The sequence below is a fragment of the Phymastichus coffea genome, unplaced genomic scaffold, assembly GCF_024137745.1.
Source record: "Phymastichus coffea isolate CEN01 unplaced genomic scaffold, Cenicafe_Pcof_1.1 PCOF00114, whole genome shotgun sequence".
NCBI lineage: Eukaryota > Metazoa > Arthropoda > Insecta > Hymenoptera > Eulophidae > Phymastichus > Phymastichus coffea.
This window is the reverse complement of record NW_026706925.1, coordinates 653,672-671,223: the sequence shown is the minus strand read 5'-3', so window position 1 is coordinate 671,223 and position 17,552 is coordinate 653,672. Positions and strand designations below refer to the sequence as shown.

Here is a 17,552-nt window from a genome sequence, read left to right as displayed (position 1 = left end):
AAATGATTAAATAGTAATTTCATTAATTAAAAATTAGGTTTCACATTTTTTATTGATTCTAATGATATAATATATTCCCTGGAAATAAGAACAATATTTGAATAAGATTCTTATGAAAGTCCGATAAAATTTATTCGAATTTCATATGAAATCCATACAAAATTCGTACAAATGTTGCATACTAATTTTCGGACAATCGAGGCACGAAATGTATACGAATTTTGTATGAATTTTACATAAATTTTACAAGTTATCAATATCTTATCAGTTATCATGCATTATTAATATAGAATTTATACAGGTATTTTTAACAGCAGAAAAAATTTATACTGTATAGATTTATGATGAGTTTATTCCGGAAGATAGGCATTTATTAGATATAATAGCAAAATAAATTTGTGTGTAATCACGATAATTCAAATAATTATAAGGGGAATTTATAGTATAAATATCTATTAAGAATAAATAATATTATCATTTTATACAAACTGTGGAACAATTTTTTGGGTAGCCCGTCATACCACCACCTATGTCAAAAGCGCGTTTGCGGATACTTGTGTAGAATAAAAATTTTTGTTATTTAAAAATGTTTAGAAAAAAATTAATCGCAGGATTTCGTTACTGAAGGACTGACAAATACGATGGCTTTCAAAATTTTTTAAGTGTTTCCTAATTTACAGGTTTGTTAAAATTTTAGATGGTCCATACTCTCCCATTTTCGCCTACTCTATCAAATTTCAAATCAACGTTATTATATAAACACTGATGTTAAAAATTGTATTGATATGTGCCTCCAACTTCAAATTCTACGTAAACATATTTTTCTGCGAGGCATTATGTACAAAACGCTAAATTAGAGTTTTCTTACGCAACGTACTTATTGATATCAATACACTTGACAATTCGTTGTGCCGCAACAGCATCCAGCTGATTTTCGTCAATGATAAGGCAATACTGGTTGCCAACGACGTGTCCGTGTACTTCCGAGGGCAGATAATTTGGTACAGCTTTACCAAAATCAAGAGATTTAACAAGTTGACCATTTTTATCATAGATAAAAAGCTCGTATTGTTTGTACTCTGCCAAACCAACGAACGAATGGCCTTTCTTGTCGTATTCGAACGACATGCTAGACACACTGGAGCTTTTTGATACAGGTACTCGGAAGAAATCCAAAGAATGCAATTGCGAATTAAGCTTTGTGCAAAAGATCTCCGGGCTCACTGGATGGGATCTCCTATAGCATACACCAACATTTCGAGTCTTGTTCTACGGAATAATTTTGTGTGTAACATTCTTCTCTTACATTCAGTAGTATTATTGATACTCACGACGGTATTTGATATGACGTCGACCGTACGATCAACGTACTTCTCCTTCAGAGTGAAAAATTCTTGATCCAAATATCTCAGCACGGAAGTCCCATTTTCAAAATTAAAAACATAAAAGTAGCCAGGATTCATCCAACGTATGTGAAAAAATATGGAGGAATGCGGTTCTTCGGCTCTGAGTTTATTCAGCGGTTGTTGCGAAGGATCATCTTTAACACCCCACTGATTATATCGACATGGTGAGCACTTTGTCAAACTAGGAAAGAAAACGTCAAATTTGTCGCCATAGTTTACGACCTCGGGTAATTGCTCGCCAACTGCCGGCATCTCGTCTTGCTCGTTAATCGATGCCGACAAGTAATTGCAAGTATTTGGATTCAGCAACAAAAGTGTGTAATTCGAGAATTTTGTTGCGCTGCGGGCGATCTGTTTGCTACGTTCACCCCATAAAAAGATTTCCGAGTCGAAACTAAAAGCTCGCATCTTGCCGCGGATCAAGTCGTCGAACGCGTCGACTCTGATGGCGCATGGCTTGTAATTTTCATCCATAGATTCGATGTTCACGTGTGATCGATTTTTAGATACTGTATATAGTTGATTGCCATAAGGAAGAGTAATCGAATTTGGTACGTTGATTGATAATTCTTTGCTGAATTTCGCTTTTTCAAGAGCAAATACGTATGAAGATGCGATGATGCACAGCAGCAGAATAATTTCTCTCACTGGATATAACATTATAAAGTTCTAGAGGTTCCTGGAAATAACTTTAATTTCATAAGATTATCGATAGATTGATGAAAATGGGTGATCTGAACATACAATTTCACCGATCATTTATCTTGCGCTTCAAAGTTGAATAACCTTCTAACGACAATTTACGAATGAAATAATGTTCAAATAACGCGAGTTTTAAAGAATCCATTAGAATATGCTGCTATAAATAATGCGTACATCTTAGGCGTCGTAAAATTAGGCCAGTAAAAAAATAAAAAGCTACTGTTTAATTTAATTCTTAAAAATATTTCATTAAAATTACCACTCACATAAATGTTATAATTCGAAATACACATTTACTAAATAATATATACTTATTGAAAAATATGGATAATCAATCGACTTTTCGATATCTGCTCTCACTGGTTAATCTCACGAAGATGCTGCACTTTAATATGTAACATCTATTTTAGAACAAATTTGTAAAACTTAGTAAATAACAACGATAAGCCTTGATTTACATAAGCGTTCATGATAATGAAAATATTTACGCATTATTTTATAAATGGTTATATTTTTGCTATTTATCGCTTTAAAATGTAAAAACTGCTAATCAAATAGAATACTTTTTTAACAATTGTAAATATCGTCACTATTTTTTTATTCTTTTGGTTAGCTTAAATACGATTTTTTAATAAAATTCTAAAAATAAACGAAATGCATAATTAACAAATTTGTGTTGTCACACATACAAATGCGCGTGACACTCAAAATTCCTTTTCATGCTATTTTCAACCTAATCGTAAACTTAAACTTAGTTTTTATAAGTTTTTATTGTATTTATAAACTTTGACAGAATTAGAACATTTTATCAAGGTTTCATCACGTATTCATCGAACATCCATCATGAATCAAGTTCAATAAGAACTTATTCGAGAGCGATTGCGATTCATTAAAAATCATTACATTTTCATCATATTTTTATCAAGATTTAACAGATTTTCATTAAATTTATATTAACATTTTTCAACGAGAGAAGTAGGATTTTTTTATATTTTTCTCAATATATATAGTAATTGTGTAACACATTCAATAAAAATAAATGTACATACATATTACAATTTATAGAGAATCTCTTTGGTATTGTAGAAGCTAAATATTCCAATAAATGAAGGTTTACTAATATTTTTTTTATACAATGTATTATAATTATTATATAAATACTAGGCTTTTTTAAATCTTAGTGGAGTAATTATTTCAACAAACATTTCAGTTGTTAAGTATAATAAAATTTTCTTTATTGCATATACGCACATCGTACAGTTTCTTCATTGAGATATCTTTCATCGTTTCTCAGACATTTTAAACATCAGTCTTTTTTCTCTTCAACCGGAAAATAAGCAATAAATTAAGTCTTCTATTCTGGGTTAAAATTTTTATTCTGGACTTTATTTCCGACATAGAATTCTTCGATTTCTATGAGACATCGATTACCAGTTTCGGGAAAAATGTAATACAATAAAATGAATCCAATAATGTTGATAAAACCAAATATTAAAAGAATACCGGGAGCAGACAGACTATCAATTGTGCTCAAAAAAATTGCTTGTAAAATTAACAACATAATATACCTAACGAAAAATCCGATGCCAGTACTGATTTGGCGAAGTTTAGTTGGAAAAATTTCACTGTTTAATATTAATGAAACATTTCTGATTCCCGTAGTTAATGTGAAAATTGAAACTATTAGCGTGAATGATGGTATCCAAAAGTAAGCTTCGGCAGTCACCTTACCTTTAACAATTAAAAATCCAAAAATTGACGATATAATTAAGAAGATACTTCCAGTAACAATAGAGACAAATACAAGGAGTCTCTTGCCAGCAATGTGAATACTGAGAGTACAAACTATCGCGCAAATAGTTCGTCCACTCATAATAATTATGGCTACAGTAGATTTATTGATTGGCGATTTTAATTCTTTCATAATTTTATTCAAATTAACTAGCAGAATTTGAGATCCACCAACAGTATCCACTAGTAGCGTAAAAAATACGATTAACAACGGAATGTAAAATGATCTTTGACAAAAATGTTTCAATATTGCAGGACTTTTCTTAGCGTTATTAATTATCAAATAGCTTTCAGCCTTTACACTATCTGAAAATTTCCATCCTCTAAACAATGATAAAGATCTTGCAATTCTTTCATAACGATTCTTATCTGAAAGCAAAAATATTTGTTAAAATTAATAAAATGACTGTGGTTAAAATGTTATTTTTCTTTTTTGGAAAATAACTTACTTGCTAGCCAGTATGGACTTTCAGGTATGAAAAACATCAATGATAGTCCAATGATGGGAAAGACTAAATTTATCAATGCAATATTTTTCCAATGCATTACTTCTGTTATAAGTACGAAGAATAAAGTTCCAACTAGAAATGACAAGTCCAGCGCTGCCATGAGTGTATTTCTAAAAAGTGGTTGAGTGATTTCTGCCAAATAGGTATAAGATGGACCTTCAATCATTCCAGTTGTTAATCCAATTATCGATTGTGCGCACAACAACATCTCAACTGTTGATGTAGAACGAAAAAGGAGCCAAGAACAGATGAAAATAATATTTCCTACCAGGAATATTTTACGACTACCAAAAATGTGACCCAGTATGCCACCAAGGATATATCCAAACGGTTGCGTGTAACAATAGTTAACTGGAAAATTTTATGATTTTCGTTCGTGAATTGTACGCATTTTATTTGACATAAGCTAACGAATATTACCAAAATGTTAAATCATTCATTTTCACAAACATTAAATTTGCAATTTCACTATGTAAATATTTTCAAATAATTTTTAAATATGAGATTCGACAGTCAGCTATATTCATCGTGATAGATAATATTTTATTAAATGATATTGATTAATAAACTCTTGTCATTATTTATGATCTCAAAATAAAGTCACACACACATACACACACGCGCGCGCGCGCGCACGCGTGCACATATCTTTCTTTTGTATAGAACAGCCTTTGCACCTATTTTTAATTAATAACAATAATATCAAAGACAAACAAAAATCAAGTAACAGTATAAATAGAAAACATTCTTGATGAAAATGTTTTTTTGAAATTATTTTTGGATTTTCTTCTACACGTATTTTACTGACTGTAAGAGCTCATAACATATTTAGCATTCGTAATTTTTTATAATCACCAAACAGTTTCTTATGAATGGAATTCATAGATATTTCTTCTTGTTGAGATGAAAGCACCAAGGTGAGGCCCACGAAACTTCCATAAGTAAATTTTAAAATATAGATTGGCAATGCGGCAAAGCATTGCGAGGCAATAATTCTTATTTTCCACAGTGTAGACGACATTGTTTTATATTATATCTATGGCCGTATTCATCCAATCTAGATTATTAAAGTAACATTAATATTAAATCCAAAATGATTTTATATTTTAACGATACACTTTATTCATGCTTAAACGAACTAATATATAAAGTGGAATATAAATAATATTTGCTTATTTAATTGTATTTATTGCAGTACCAAAGTCGTTTAAAATTATGGTTATGCTCTTAATTTATTAGAGCATACACTTTAAAAAAATTATGTCTGTTGCAGCTGTTTTAACGACAATCTTTAAAACTACGCTGTTTGAGAATTAATAACAGGTGTACTAAAGTTATATTTTCTAATCGATCTAAAAACCTACAATATTACGAAAATTCGTTTATTCCGATCCTTGATAGCAGCAAAGGATAGCAAGAAGTTTCTAAAACCTGAAAAATATTGTACGTTTTAGAATATTTACGAAAAATAGTTTAAAAGTTGCAAAAATTCAATTGCTTGAAAATTGTTTATAGAGTATTTAAAAGATTCAAGCCACATTTTATGAGATTCTAAGTAGAATCAATATTATGTACGAAACAAACGTAAACGTTTCACCAACCTTTGTTCACGTCAGATCATTTGTCGTTATTACCGGGTAAACACAATCTTTGCTGATTTTGGAGCTGCCATTTTTATAAGTAATCTCTTTTTCAATCACCACAATACCACATCAGATCGATTCAAATAAATATTATTCAAATGATTAAATATTATGCTTCAGCATGAAGCTTTAAGTTATATATATATATATATATATACTTCGTCTAAATGAGCGAAATGTATGTACATAACTACGATAACTTAATGCTAGTAGATTTTACCACCTGCAAGATTATAACGTTATCAAGCAACGTACATACGCCTCACTTGTACTATCTAATCTATAAAGAAATGTCAAACAGGCACAATCCTGATCAAAAATATCAAGTTCCTGATAAGATATAAATAAATTTCATTGATAATCTTTTAGTTATACTCAGTAAGTATGACGAAGTACATGATATATCTTGAGTGTACATTGTTGTAGAATCATTCATCAAACGTAATTAAATTCAGTACGGCTAAAATTGAAACGAAACATTTTATCTATCCAGTATCCATATCTAGATGCAGTCCGAAAGTAGACTTATATTAATAAATTTGTTGAACATTTTTAAAAACTACAAGTCAGTAAATTACTTTAGCGCATTTTTACATCATATTATTTGTGGAATTCAGAAATACACATATTACTAATTTTATAAATTTGCATAATTGAATGTTATTCAACTACATATATACTAAAAGGGTACCCCCCTGCTTATTTTATTCATCGATTCTCCATATACTAACCTTAAGCATTGCTGATGCAACATGTAACAATTATGTTAACTCTAAAATTAAAACAAGTATTTTTATGATAACTATTGACAGTGATATAGGTTTTAAAACACAGGAAACCTTCTGCTCAGAAGTAAATTTCCATATATTTATTTTATACCTTTATTCACATTTCCAGTGAAATATAATTTTATTTTTGTAATTTATTAAAGAATGAAGGAGAGGGTTAAATAGCTTTACTAATTCCATAGTAATTGTCTTAATATCTCTTATATATTATATAATTCTTTCTTAGACAGTAATATATTAATATTTAAACTGATTTATGTTGCCTAAACCAAAAAATTCCTGTAAAATGAAACTTAATTTAGCCTGGAAGAAAAAAGAAAAAACTTTAATAATTATAAATAACTAAAAATATTTGTAGTAGAAGTTACTTCAGAGGTCTTGCATAATAACTTTCAAAACTTTAATATGAGATGTAAGATTAAAGTAATTAGAAAAACTTCGTTATAAATATTGTTTGAAAGTTCAAATAAAAATGCGCGAATGTAAGACATCGGATGTTATCTATAGGATACGGCATATGGCTGACCTAGTAGCAGACGACATACTCTATTCTATAACGTTTTGTTCTCACTGTATTTTGACTTTGAAGTTTGAATATTATTAGTATAAGCGTCTGTATTCGTTGATGTTATTAATTATTAATGAATAAAATTACAATGAAATCACTATTATTTACTTTCATTGTTTATATATACAGGAAGTATTAGATACAACTTTTGAGTTTGGTACTTTGTGAAATAGTATAAGTATTACATATTTACACTGCAAGATTTATTACTATTTATCATTTACAACCTCTATCTTTAATTCAAAGTACTCGTGAAATGCCTTTATCGTTATATATCTATTGTTTTATAAGTCTGATTAGCAAAATATTTTTTTATAAAATTTTTTGTATTGTCAAATTATTATAAGATATTTTTTAATAAGCACCTTCCAATTTATGAGTTGTAAATTAGTCTATTCGTCGAAAACATAAAACTAATTACTATTCAACATTTTTTTTTTCTCAGATAGTAAACATTTGTAAGCTGGTAGAAAAATGGAAAATAGTCCGCACAATTGTACATCAGTTAAAATTAAGTTAGAAAATATTGAAAATGTTTTTCCAGATATTTGGTTTGAAAGTGAGTTATATTATCTTCATTTTGGAATTGTTTATAATGAATTAGAAAAATAGTGAAAAAATCTTATTTATTCTATAGTAATTATAAAATCATTTTCTTACTTTATGTAAACAATGTTTTTGTAGACAATGATATTAATCCATTGGCAAAGTCAAAAAATGTTTATAAAACAGAACTTGATTTCGATTGGAATGAAGAACATAATATTTTTGGTAATTATAGAAATCTTTCTCTTAATATATATAAAAGACCATTATCTCTATCTAGTAAATAAATTAATTTGTAGGTGAAAACTATGAACTTTTAAATCAGATAAAAAGATAGATGAGTCAGATAATACAGAAATTCTTGATCAAAAATATTTATCCAACAAAGTGAAGAGCACCAAACTGAAAAAAGAAAAAGGTTGACAGATATAATTATCTATAAAATTAATTTACGATCCATATTTTGATAAAAATTAATTAACAATAATATTTTTATAGGTACACAAAAGAAGCAGTACAAAACATATTGTATGTATTGTAAAATAACAGATGAATGTGAAAATCATGTTACTACTTGTTCAAAGTGTAAAACTTCCTTGATTTATCAATGTCAAAAGTGCAACATAGTATGTTCAACTGCTAGTAAAATACTATATCATATAAGAATATGTAATTCTAAGTTGTGCTGCTATTGTTGTCCAGAGTGTACTTTTGTTTCCCATCTTCGAAATTCAGTACTGCAACATGCAAAAAGATGTCATCCAACTCTTAAATCGTACAATATTAAAAAGTCTATAGAAAGTGAACAAAACATTGAAAAAATTAAATTAAATCAAAATAAATGTTTGACATGTGGTCAACAGTTTATTTGTACACAAAATTTAAACAATCACACTTTGAATTGTTATAAATTTCATTATACCAGTTTAATAGAATACAAAGATTCCAATGATGCAAGTAGTATGTAATATAATCTTTTAAAGAATTTCTATTTATTTTGGGTAAGAAAATAAACATTTTTAATTTTATTAGTTTTAGATGCTGAATTAAATTCTAATGTAATATCCCTAAGTAAGAGTTGCTTAATTATATATTTATTTGAGTAATACAACAATTTCAACAATTGAAAATTATAATCATTTCAGATCTAAAAAAAATGTCAGTACATTATTGTCTAAAATGTTCTAGAGAAAGTCAAATAAATCAGCCTAGTGTAAAAAATTTTTGTAACAATTGTCAATCACTATTATTATTAAAATGCTTGAAATGCAGCAAACAATGTAAATCATATAAGACCATTAAATATCATTTGCTATCTGTATGCCAACCTCAGGGATTGTATCATTGTTCTAAATGTAGCTATTCATTTTTTATAAAGAAATATGTAGCAAGACATTACAAAAGCATGCATGATTCTCAAATGTATGGTAAGTCTTTTTTTTTTTCTAGAACAATTTGGTATTTTGAATTGCACTTCTAGAGTCGCATTTTGATTTAAGTGTGCATTCAATGCCATCGCATATGCAAAAACAGGGAAAACTTCAAATTACACGTACAACGTTACTGCAATTTAAAACCAAGCTTTCATTGCGATCACTGTCCTTTCTATTCTGAATATAAAGGAATTTTAAGGGATCACATTATGAAAGAACTTGTCAAATGGAAAAGATTTAGTAAATCTTGCATTTGAATCTATATATTTTACTATATAAGAGTTTATATCTTGAATAAAAATATATTTTATGATAGCCTGTCCTAAATGCCGTAAAACATACAAATATGGTTATTCTTTGGACTATCATTTGACTCACTGTGGAAAAAAACCAAATTTCAAATGCAAACAGTGTTGCTTTAAAACTAAGTATGGATTTGAATTAGAGACATGTGCATCGAATTCATTCAGAAGATGGTAAACAATATCTTATTATATTTTAATAAATAATATTTTATTTTATTTCCAACTAACAAAATAATTTCAATTGTTATATATAAAAAATTGCTGCTTTCTTCAACACGCCATGCAGAAAGCTACTTTGCCACATGCTCTATGAAATAGTACATTATGATACAAGTGCGGGAAAGTAGATTCTTGTACCCCTGCTTCGTTCTAGCGTAAACGCCTCAAGAGACAAGAATTTACTTTCCTGCACTTGCAGGTAATACACGCTTGATTCCTCGAGCGTTTATAAAGTCCAGTTCCAAAATATTATCTATTAAGAAATTTCAATATAAATGACAATAATTATCGCAATATAATTTGTACGTGCATCAAGTAAGCAAGAGGTACTCGTACAATTGCACCCCATACATAAAATTGTTCTATTAAAAAAATAACAGAAAATTCACAAAAAAATAAGCAATTGTGAGGACATCAATGCAAGTACAAACTTGCACGCAGGCTTCATCCTACACCAGCAAATGCGGCGTGCACGTCAAGCAGAAAGTTGCATGCTAGCAGAGACTATAAATGCTACGCTGCGAATTTGTTTAAGTTCTAAAAGTATGATCTCTTAAAAGTGTCAATATTTTTCACGTCAAGAAACCACTCTGATCAAACATGGATTAAGAGGACAAATGCAAAGGTTCCAATCACTTATTAGTATTTTACACAAAGTAGCAATAATTTATATATATGCTACTTGTATTGTTTCACGAATATTTCCTGTTTTTTATCGATCAATTTCTATCAATAAACACCTTGAAACATGAATGTTTCTTTCCTTTTAATACAGATTCGACAAACTATTATAGAAAATAAATTAAGTTGTTTCAGTTAAACGTTCATACCGGCTCTTCTGTCCCTTCAAGTTTGTTTACTTTAAACAATTGAATATCAAGGTAAACAAAAAAGAAAAAAATTTAATGTAAGAAACCGATAACTGATTAGTAATTTATGTCCTGAATGATGTTTGAGACCAGTAAACCAAACGTGATTGAGAAGTGGCGGACGCGGATATTTTGCGAACCGATTCGAAGTACACAAAGTTGGGTCAAGCGCCTTGAAAAATTCATCGCGGTACTCAGAGTGGCTATACCATTTCTGACTGATTCGCAAATTCGTGGCAAGGCCTGGTATCATTGCGGATTCAATAGTATAATGGGTGATATACCAAGGTCTTTGTGAAGCAATTAGTTCATATATTCTTTTGCAATGGTGCTTTCTCTAAAAATCGAAAATTTTTATAAAACAAAACATTTGGAAATCATTGATTTAACAATAGTTTTCAATTTGCCAACTGCAAAATATAAATATTAGCTTGAGAAAACAATGATTGCATTGCTTGAAAAAGTTTTTTCTAAAATGGATGTTCCATTTGCTCTTGCAGATTTGGACTAACTCCAGAAATAAAAAAAGAATTTACAAAGCGTAAAATTTGTAGCCCACTCAATAGAATGCCTAAAAAATTGAAAATGCAGAGAAATTTAATCAGAGATAATTCAGATAATCAGTTACAAATTAGGAGTTTACAAGGTTCGGAACCATCAAGATATGACCCTGAAAATGGTTTTTTACCAAATGTTAAGGGAAAGAATGATTTTCTTAAAAATAGTTATACCCCTATATCTGGAATAAATATTTTATCAGATGTTAGCAATGAGATCTCGAAAAAAGGTACAAAGCGAAAAAGGAAAAATAGTGACATTATCAAGAAAATTAAAGTAACAGATAAAGTTATTGAAGAAACTCCAGTCTCTTCATTAGGATCAGGAGTTAAAACGTTTTATTGCAGCCAGAATTTGTATGAATCTGCTGTTCAATGTGACCCTAATATTATGCAAACTATTCTCCCATCAGTTGCTATGAATGCTGCTTGCCACACACAAACAAAAATAAGTCAAAGTTCAATTAATCCAATAATCGATGATAGTAAAACTATGTCTGGTCTTGATGTAGGTACTAATGATACTCGTTTAACTGGATCTCAATATATATTTTTACAAAAAGGTGATTTTGCTGACAATGGCAAGAATTATGAGAGTGAAGATAAATTTATTTATTAGCTTTATATTTTATTTTATTTTTTTCAGGTAATTCAATACAAAATCAAGGTTACATTATGTCACAATTATATAATTCACAAAAGCAGATAAGTCAACAGAATGAGCCTTACAATGTGCAAAATGAAGAATATGTAATGACACAATTATATGATAGCCGTTCTTTTAGAACACCAAATCAACAAAGTTCATTAAACATATTACATCAAAGTATAACAGCAGTCTCTAACAGTAAAAATAATAGTAAAATTGAGTCACCAAAAAGTATTAATGGTTGCACAGTAAAAAGTCCTATAATCTCATTAGAATCTAATGAAGATTGTTCACTATCTAATATTAATAAATCTCAAGATTTCAATCTTGGTAAAAGTACCTCATCTAAATGCGGCAAAACAAATAAAGTTCAAAAACAACTTACATTTAGAAAGTTGGCAGAAATGTATCATGATGGTACATTTATAGTAAAAGATAATAATTGGTCAGGCAGATATGAGAAAAAAGGAGTTTTGTATAAAGAACTTTATTCACCACATATAAAAACTACATCTTCTGGCCAATTCTCAATGATTAATAATCCACCCACTGAGTACATAATGCAAGATGCACAAAGTATTATTTTCAATAGACAAAAACTATACAATGAACATTTGAATATAGGTACTGTAAATGCATAATTATACATGGAGTATAAAAACCAACAATTGAATACATTACAACCACTATAAATATAATTTATTAACGAATTGATTTTCTTGCAGATTTTCAAGAAAATAGTGAATTTAGCAAGTGTTTTGATTCTCAAACATTGTGTGATTCATTTCCATCAACTCCTGAAGATACAAACCCTTTATTACTACCCCAAAGTTTATTATTGTCAAACTATTGCAGCGAGTATGATAAGGCTTATACGATAAAAGATTTGAAGCCAAATCAATATCGTAATTACCGTCATAACGCATCGTTACTCTCGTTAAAAAAATATTTAGATTCAATTATTCCACCTCATATGTCTTTAAAGGATTTTTATAAAATAACAAATTTACCATGAATTTAGCAATAGTCTTTATCATTAAATTAAAAATAAAGTTTGAAGAGGATAATAACAACACTTATCACATTGCTTCATTTTATTATACATAAGTAAATTTAGACAAAAATGTGTCATTCATTTATTTGTATTTTGCTATACTTAAGTATAACTTTTTTTAATCTTAAAAACAATTAGTATTTGTAATGGAAATCAATTAAATATAAAGTAAGATACCGTGATATCAATTAAGAAGTTAGTAGACTTTTACCTTGCAAACGATTTTGAAAGTGATAAAACAAATAGACATAACTAAATAACAAACCGATCAGGCTTATTAATTATATAAAAAATAATCCGTGAGTGGAAAAAACTAATATTAATAAAAACATGTATTGAAATGAAATAGTAATTCTAAAAGTATTTTTTATAAGCAGTAAATCAATTATTATCAAAATGAAAATTAATTTCTATTACGCGCGAATAGACACCTAATGATACATTGAAGTTATGTTGTAAATCTTTATCTGCATAAAATTAATTGGATTTTTATAGCTTATGAGATGTATAAATTAGAAAAATCGATTTCGCAAGGAAAATATTCCGTCTAGTACTTTTATTGTTATATTCCAACCTAAAGTCGAATTCAAATTTTGTCCTAAAGTATGACGTCGCTGCGGTATGCTCGATTTCTCATGCGATTGTTTTGCTCATGGCATTGTGTCGTTCATTTTGGAATCGTTCTCTGTAGAACAACGCTTCATATATAAACATATTGTTTTGGAGTTTTCGAATTCCAAATTCATGATACGATTTAAAAATTTGGTTTACAAAGGTTAATGTTAAAGATTCGATGTTAATGTTTGATTTAATATTTATACATAAATAATCCAGAATTAGTAAAGTCGTTATAACAGATTCGTTTGGGTAGCAACGTCAAAAATATTTCAATTTCGTGTTTGTTTACATTACTAAATGCTACTATAAGAAATAATTAAAATTCGTGAATAGTGTATACTTCATTCAAAACGGAAATAAAATTAGAAAATTAATAATTTATAATTACAATTGATCATATTTATATCCTTAGTTCATGTTTATTCTATAATTTCATTCTTTTATATCTCACATGTTCTTAATTCAATTATATTGGTTTAATCAAAGGTATTTACTTTCGCACTATTTAATATTTATAGGTTCTTCAATTAGAATTATATTTTAATATATAATTTCTATTGACTTGACACAATCATTTTATCGTCTTTACATGTACCATATATGCATTCTATAATAGTCATTTTAATATAACTGCTTATTATTATATCGAAACTAAAATATGATAAAATTTATTTCAGATCTGAAACAATGAATGTACTGCAAAAAGAAAACTCAGACGTACTAAGAAGTTATGAGGAAATGACGTTATTAACAGAAATTTCTAATGAATCTGAATGCCAAGAAAATGGAATACTGAATACTACCATGTATGGAATGAAAGATGTCACTGACTATCTTCTAAATAAAAACTACAATCTAGATTGTTCCACTGAGTTTTGTATTACTACAAATATATCTCTGCACAGTGCAGTAATGTTGAATAATGTACAATTGATCAAAAAGCTTTTGAACAAAGAACCATCAATTTCAGCTATTGATCGAGGTAACAATACTCCGTTACATCTTGCTTTTATGCTTGGTTATGATGAAGTGACTGATTTGATTTTAAATTACATAAGAGAGGCTTGTAATTATATTAATTTAAAAAATAAATATGGTCTTAGTCATTTGCACATTGCTTCAGCCAGAGGAAATGCATTCATCACACAAAAATTTATAGAAGCTGGTGGTAATGTTGATGAGTTTGTAAACGAAGACTCTCTACTATATGCAGGATACACAGCACTGCGATTTGCTTGTGCATACAAAAGAGTGGAAACAATAAAAGTCTTGACAAAAGCTAGTAGTTTGCATGGTACAACTATAGATGAAGACACTAATAATATGCCTCATGACAATTTGGAATTATTTAAAAATCTAACTAAATTTCTCATCAACTTGCAGCAGAATGAAGAAAGTAATTGCATACCAAACTTTCACTTAGCATGTTTCAAGGATAACTTGACAATTGTAAAAGATCTTCTGGAGAAAAACGAAGATATTAATGCTTTAATTAACAGAAACTCACGTGCAAATCCATTATTTACACCTTTGCATATGGCTATTGAAGGTGAAACTGAATGGAAGAATGAAAAGGTGAAGTTACTATTACAAGAAGGTGCTAACATCGATGGACGAAATGGATTCTGTATGACTGCTCTACATCTGGCTATGTACAATCACATTTACAAAGATAAAAGCAAAGATCCATTGGATAAAATAAAAGAAGATGAAACATTAAAGTTGGTCTATACAGCCATGAAAAATAAGCAAGCAAATCTGATGGATTGTAATGGTCTAACTTACTTTCACATTGCAGTGACTATGAATGATTTCCAGTTGGTGAAAAAATTTCTGAACTCTGGTGAAAATATTAATCAACCAGTACTCAAAAACTTGCGTCAGTTTTCTACATACACTCCGTTACATTTTGCAGTAAAATATGGACATGAGAATATGGCTAAATTACTTATCAATCGAGGTGCAGATGTGAATGCTAACAACGATGATCCGCAGTTCGACACTCCTCTTCAGTTGGCCATTAAATATGGTCATCATCGACTAATAGATCTGCTGTTGAAGAATAAAGCCAATGCCAAAGTGATACAAAAAAATGGTAAAAAAACAACGTTACATTTGCTGGCTGAACGATTTGGAAAGACAAAAATTAACACAAGCGCGGGTCTTGAAGAAAAAGGTGAACTCCAAAATTTTGCCTATAAATTTGTCAGACTTGGTGTAGATGTTGATGCTATCGATTCGGAAAGTTCAACAGCTTTGCACATTGCATGCTCAAAGATGTACGATAGCATTCATTTGGTTAATTGGTTACTGATGGTCGGTGCTGATATAGATGTAAAGAACGACGACAATGAGACGCCTTTTGGAGTTGCTTGTGGAAGCGGTTTTCGAGGTAATTACAATGACTTTCTTATGCTGTATCTTCATGTGCAAAAACTAAAAGATTTGAAACTGAAGATTGATGAAAAAAATGAAAAATTTTGTCGCTTGGTAATGAAGAGGAAAATACAGTGGATGAACAACGATGATTGGATTACTGTTGAAAGGTCTTTTAGTAAACAAGAGCTGGATAGGAAAAAGCAAGAGAGACTTTGTGAAATTGAAAAACTCAAAGTGGATATGGTTACAGAAAATATTTCACTGTACGATTATGTGAAGATGGATGGGAAACAAGCGGCAGAATACGTTGAGAATGAAAAGCTGAAGAAAATCGTGGATCAGGATGCTTGGGATGAATATGAAGTGTATGGATATCTCATTCCAACTGTATATCGAAAAAGTCTCAAGTGGTTGGCAAGTCAGAAATCCTGAAACATTGATTATCATTAATATTATTAAACTCCTCAAAAATAAAGTGAGATACGTGTGCAAGAAAGTAATTTTACCCTCGTATGTTTTCTTTACCCTTGCTTTCTTCGAGCGTAATATATTTACACAAGGCTAAAATCTTTTTCTCGCACTAGTATCGAAATAGTACATTACGATACAAGTGCAGGAAATTAGATTCTTGTCTCATGTAGCGTTTACGCCCGAGCGAAGCGAGGGTGTAAAGGTACACGAAACGAGAAACTCTTTGCGCACGGAATGTCGAAATATATTATTTCGATATGACGTGCATGAGACTTGAAGCGCACATGCTTTCCTAAGCGTGCGTGTCAATTGAGTCCTTCCATACGAAGTATTGAAAATAATATAGCTTCTTGTAAGTATATTAGAATTACTTACGAAGAAAAGTAGTATATCACTATATAAATCGTTTTAAAGAACAATTATTCAAAGAAAATTTAATGATATGTTCTTGTATATACATGGATTGATTTTTTCTAGAATGATCGTAAAATTTTGACAGATAGTTGAAAATAAAACTTAATAGCAGTGTTCATTTGTTATAACCATATCAAAATGTAAATAAATTAAAAATAAACTATTATTTATTGCATATCAATAAGATTACAAAGATAAATTGAAAGCACGTTATTTAATTCCTAAATAAACCGTATGGATTTTTTCGAACAAAAATTGTACGGTGGCCGTTCGGAAAACATGGATGTATGTACAGTTTTCGTGCGACAAACCATATAGTTTCCGCACTATTTACATATAATATTTGTGCGTATATTTCTGGTGGGGAGTTAATTCAGAATAAGAGACAAATAAGTATATAAATACTGAAGTTACGTAGCAATTGATTAAAAAAAAATAAAGAATGAGAAAAAACAATAAAATATTACGTAAACTATTATTTTATTTTTTAATAACTGTTATTACCGGTAAGTTAGAGAAATTATACCATAGTTATGATTAAGGCCCCGGTTACATGTGTCCGTACGCTTGCATACGAATGCAGACGAATCACACCAGTGGATTCCAGTACAATCACTAGAAATTCATTGTT

General features: G+C 29.4%; 3 protein-coding genes and 1 long non-coding RNA gene across 8 annotated transcripts; 2 read left to right on the top strand and 2 right to left on the bottom strand.

The window, feature by feature from the left end:
- Positions 1-91: 91 nt before the first annotated feature.
- Positions 92-2,079, bottom strand: LOC131670709 (uncharacterized). The gene is made up of 2 exons (XM_058946537.1): positions 1,332-2,079; positions 92-1,269 (listed from the first exon to the last, which is right to left on the bottom strand). Exons 1-2 carry the CDS (start codon positions 2,064-2,066, stop codon positions 865-867), a joined length of 1,140 nt encoding a protein of 379 aa, XP_058802520.1. The 5' UTR covers positions 2,067-2,079; the 3' UTR covers positions 92-864.
- Positions 2,080-3,462: 1,383 nt separating this feature from the next.
- LOC131670728 (facilitated trehalose transporter Tret1-like) lies at positions 3,463-6,194 on the bottom strand. Its single transcript, XM_058946594.1, has 5 exons — positions 6,010-6,194; positions 5,773-5,839; positions 5,264-5,465; positions 4,349-4,621; positions 3,463-4,268 (listed from the first exon to the last, which is right to left on the bottom strand). The coding sequence occupies exons 3-5, from the start codon at positions 5,427-5,429 to the stop codon at positions 3,463-3,465; spliced, it is 1,245 nt and encodes a 414-aa protein (XP_058802577.1). The 5' UTR covers positions 5,430-5,465; positions 5,773-5,839; positions 6,010-6,194.
- Positions 6,195-7,400: 1,206 nt separating this feature from the next.
- On the top strand, positions 7,401-9,269 carry LOC131670710 (uncharacterized). Of its 3 annotated transcripts, none has more exons than XR_009302471.1 (7): positions 7,401-7,559; positions 7,853-7,966; positions 8,092-8,178; positions 8,253-8,371; positions 8,452-8,913; positions 8,986-9,024; positions 9,099-9,269. It is a non-coding gene; the product is annotated as an uncharacterized LOC131670710 (long non-coding RNA). The 3 variants fall into 3 exon arrangements; XR_009302470.1 differs by having other exon boundaries at positions 7,401-7,564; XR_009302469.1 differs by having other exon boundaries at positions 7,401-7,579.
- Positions 9,270-13,710: 4,441 nt separating this feature from the next.
- Positions 13,711-17,033, top strand: LOC131670708 (ankyrin-1-like). Of its 3 annotated transcripts, XM_058946536.1 has the most exons (3): positions 14,003-14,143; positions 14,335-16,049; positions 16,157-16,329. In XM_058946536.1, the coding sequence occupies exons 1-3, from the start codon at positions 14,109-14,111 to the stop codon at positions 16,183-16,185; spliced, it is 1,779 nt and encodes a 592-aa protein (XP_058802519.1). In that variant the 5' UTR covers positions 14,003-14,108; the 3' UTR covers positions 16,186-16,329. The 3 variants fall into 3 exon arrangements, with proteins under 3 accessions (XP_058802518.1, XP_058802519.1, XP_058802517.1); XM_058946535.1 differs by lacking the exon at positions 14,003-14,143 and adding an exon at positions 13,711-13,814 and having other exon boundaries at positions 14,335-17,033; XM_058946534.1 differs by having other exon boundaries at positions 14,335-17,033.
- Positions 17,034-17,552: the final 519 nt, after the last annotated feature.

Bases quoted from the DNA above. Each gene is read 5' to 3' on its own strand.
- LOC131670708 (XM_058946534.1), top strand. From the start codon at position 14,109: ATGTTCTTAATTCAATTATATTGGTTTAATCAAAG. The intron at 14,144-14,334 runs GTATTTACTTTC...AATTTATTTCAG, and splicing joins TTATATTGGTTTAATCAAAG to ATCTGAAACAATGAATGTAC.
- LOC131670728 (XM_058946594.1), bottom strand. From the start codon at position 5,429: ATGTCGTCTACACTGTGGAAAATAAGAATTATTGCCTCGCAATGCTTT. The intron at 4,622-5,263 runs GTGATTATAAAA...CTACATCAACAG, and splicing joins CATTCATAAGAAACTGTTTG to TTGAGATGTTGTTGTGCGCA. The intron at 4,269-4,348 runs GTAAGTTATTTT...TTTTGCTTTCAG, and splicing joins AAGTCCATACTGGCTAGCAA to ATAAGAATCGTTATGAAAGA.
- LOC131670709 (XM_058946537.1), bottom strand. From the start codon at position 2,066: ATGTTATATCCAGTGAGAGAAATTATTCTGCTGCTGTGCATCATCGCA. The intron at 1,270-1,331 runs GTGAGTATCAAT...ATTATTCCGTAG, and splicing joins ACGTCATATCAAATACCGTC to AACAAGACTCGAAATGTTGG.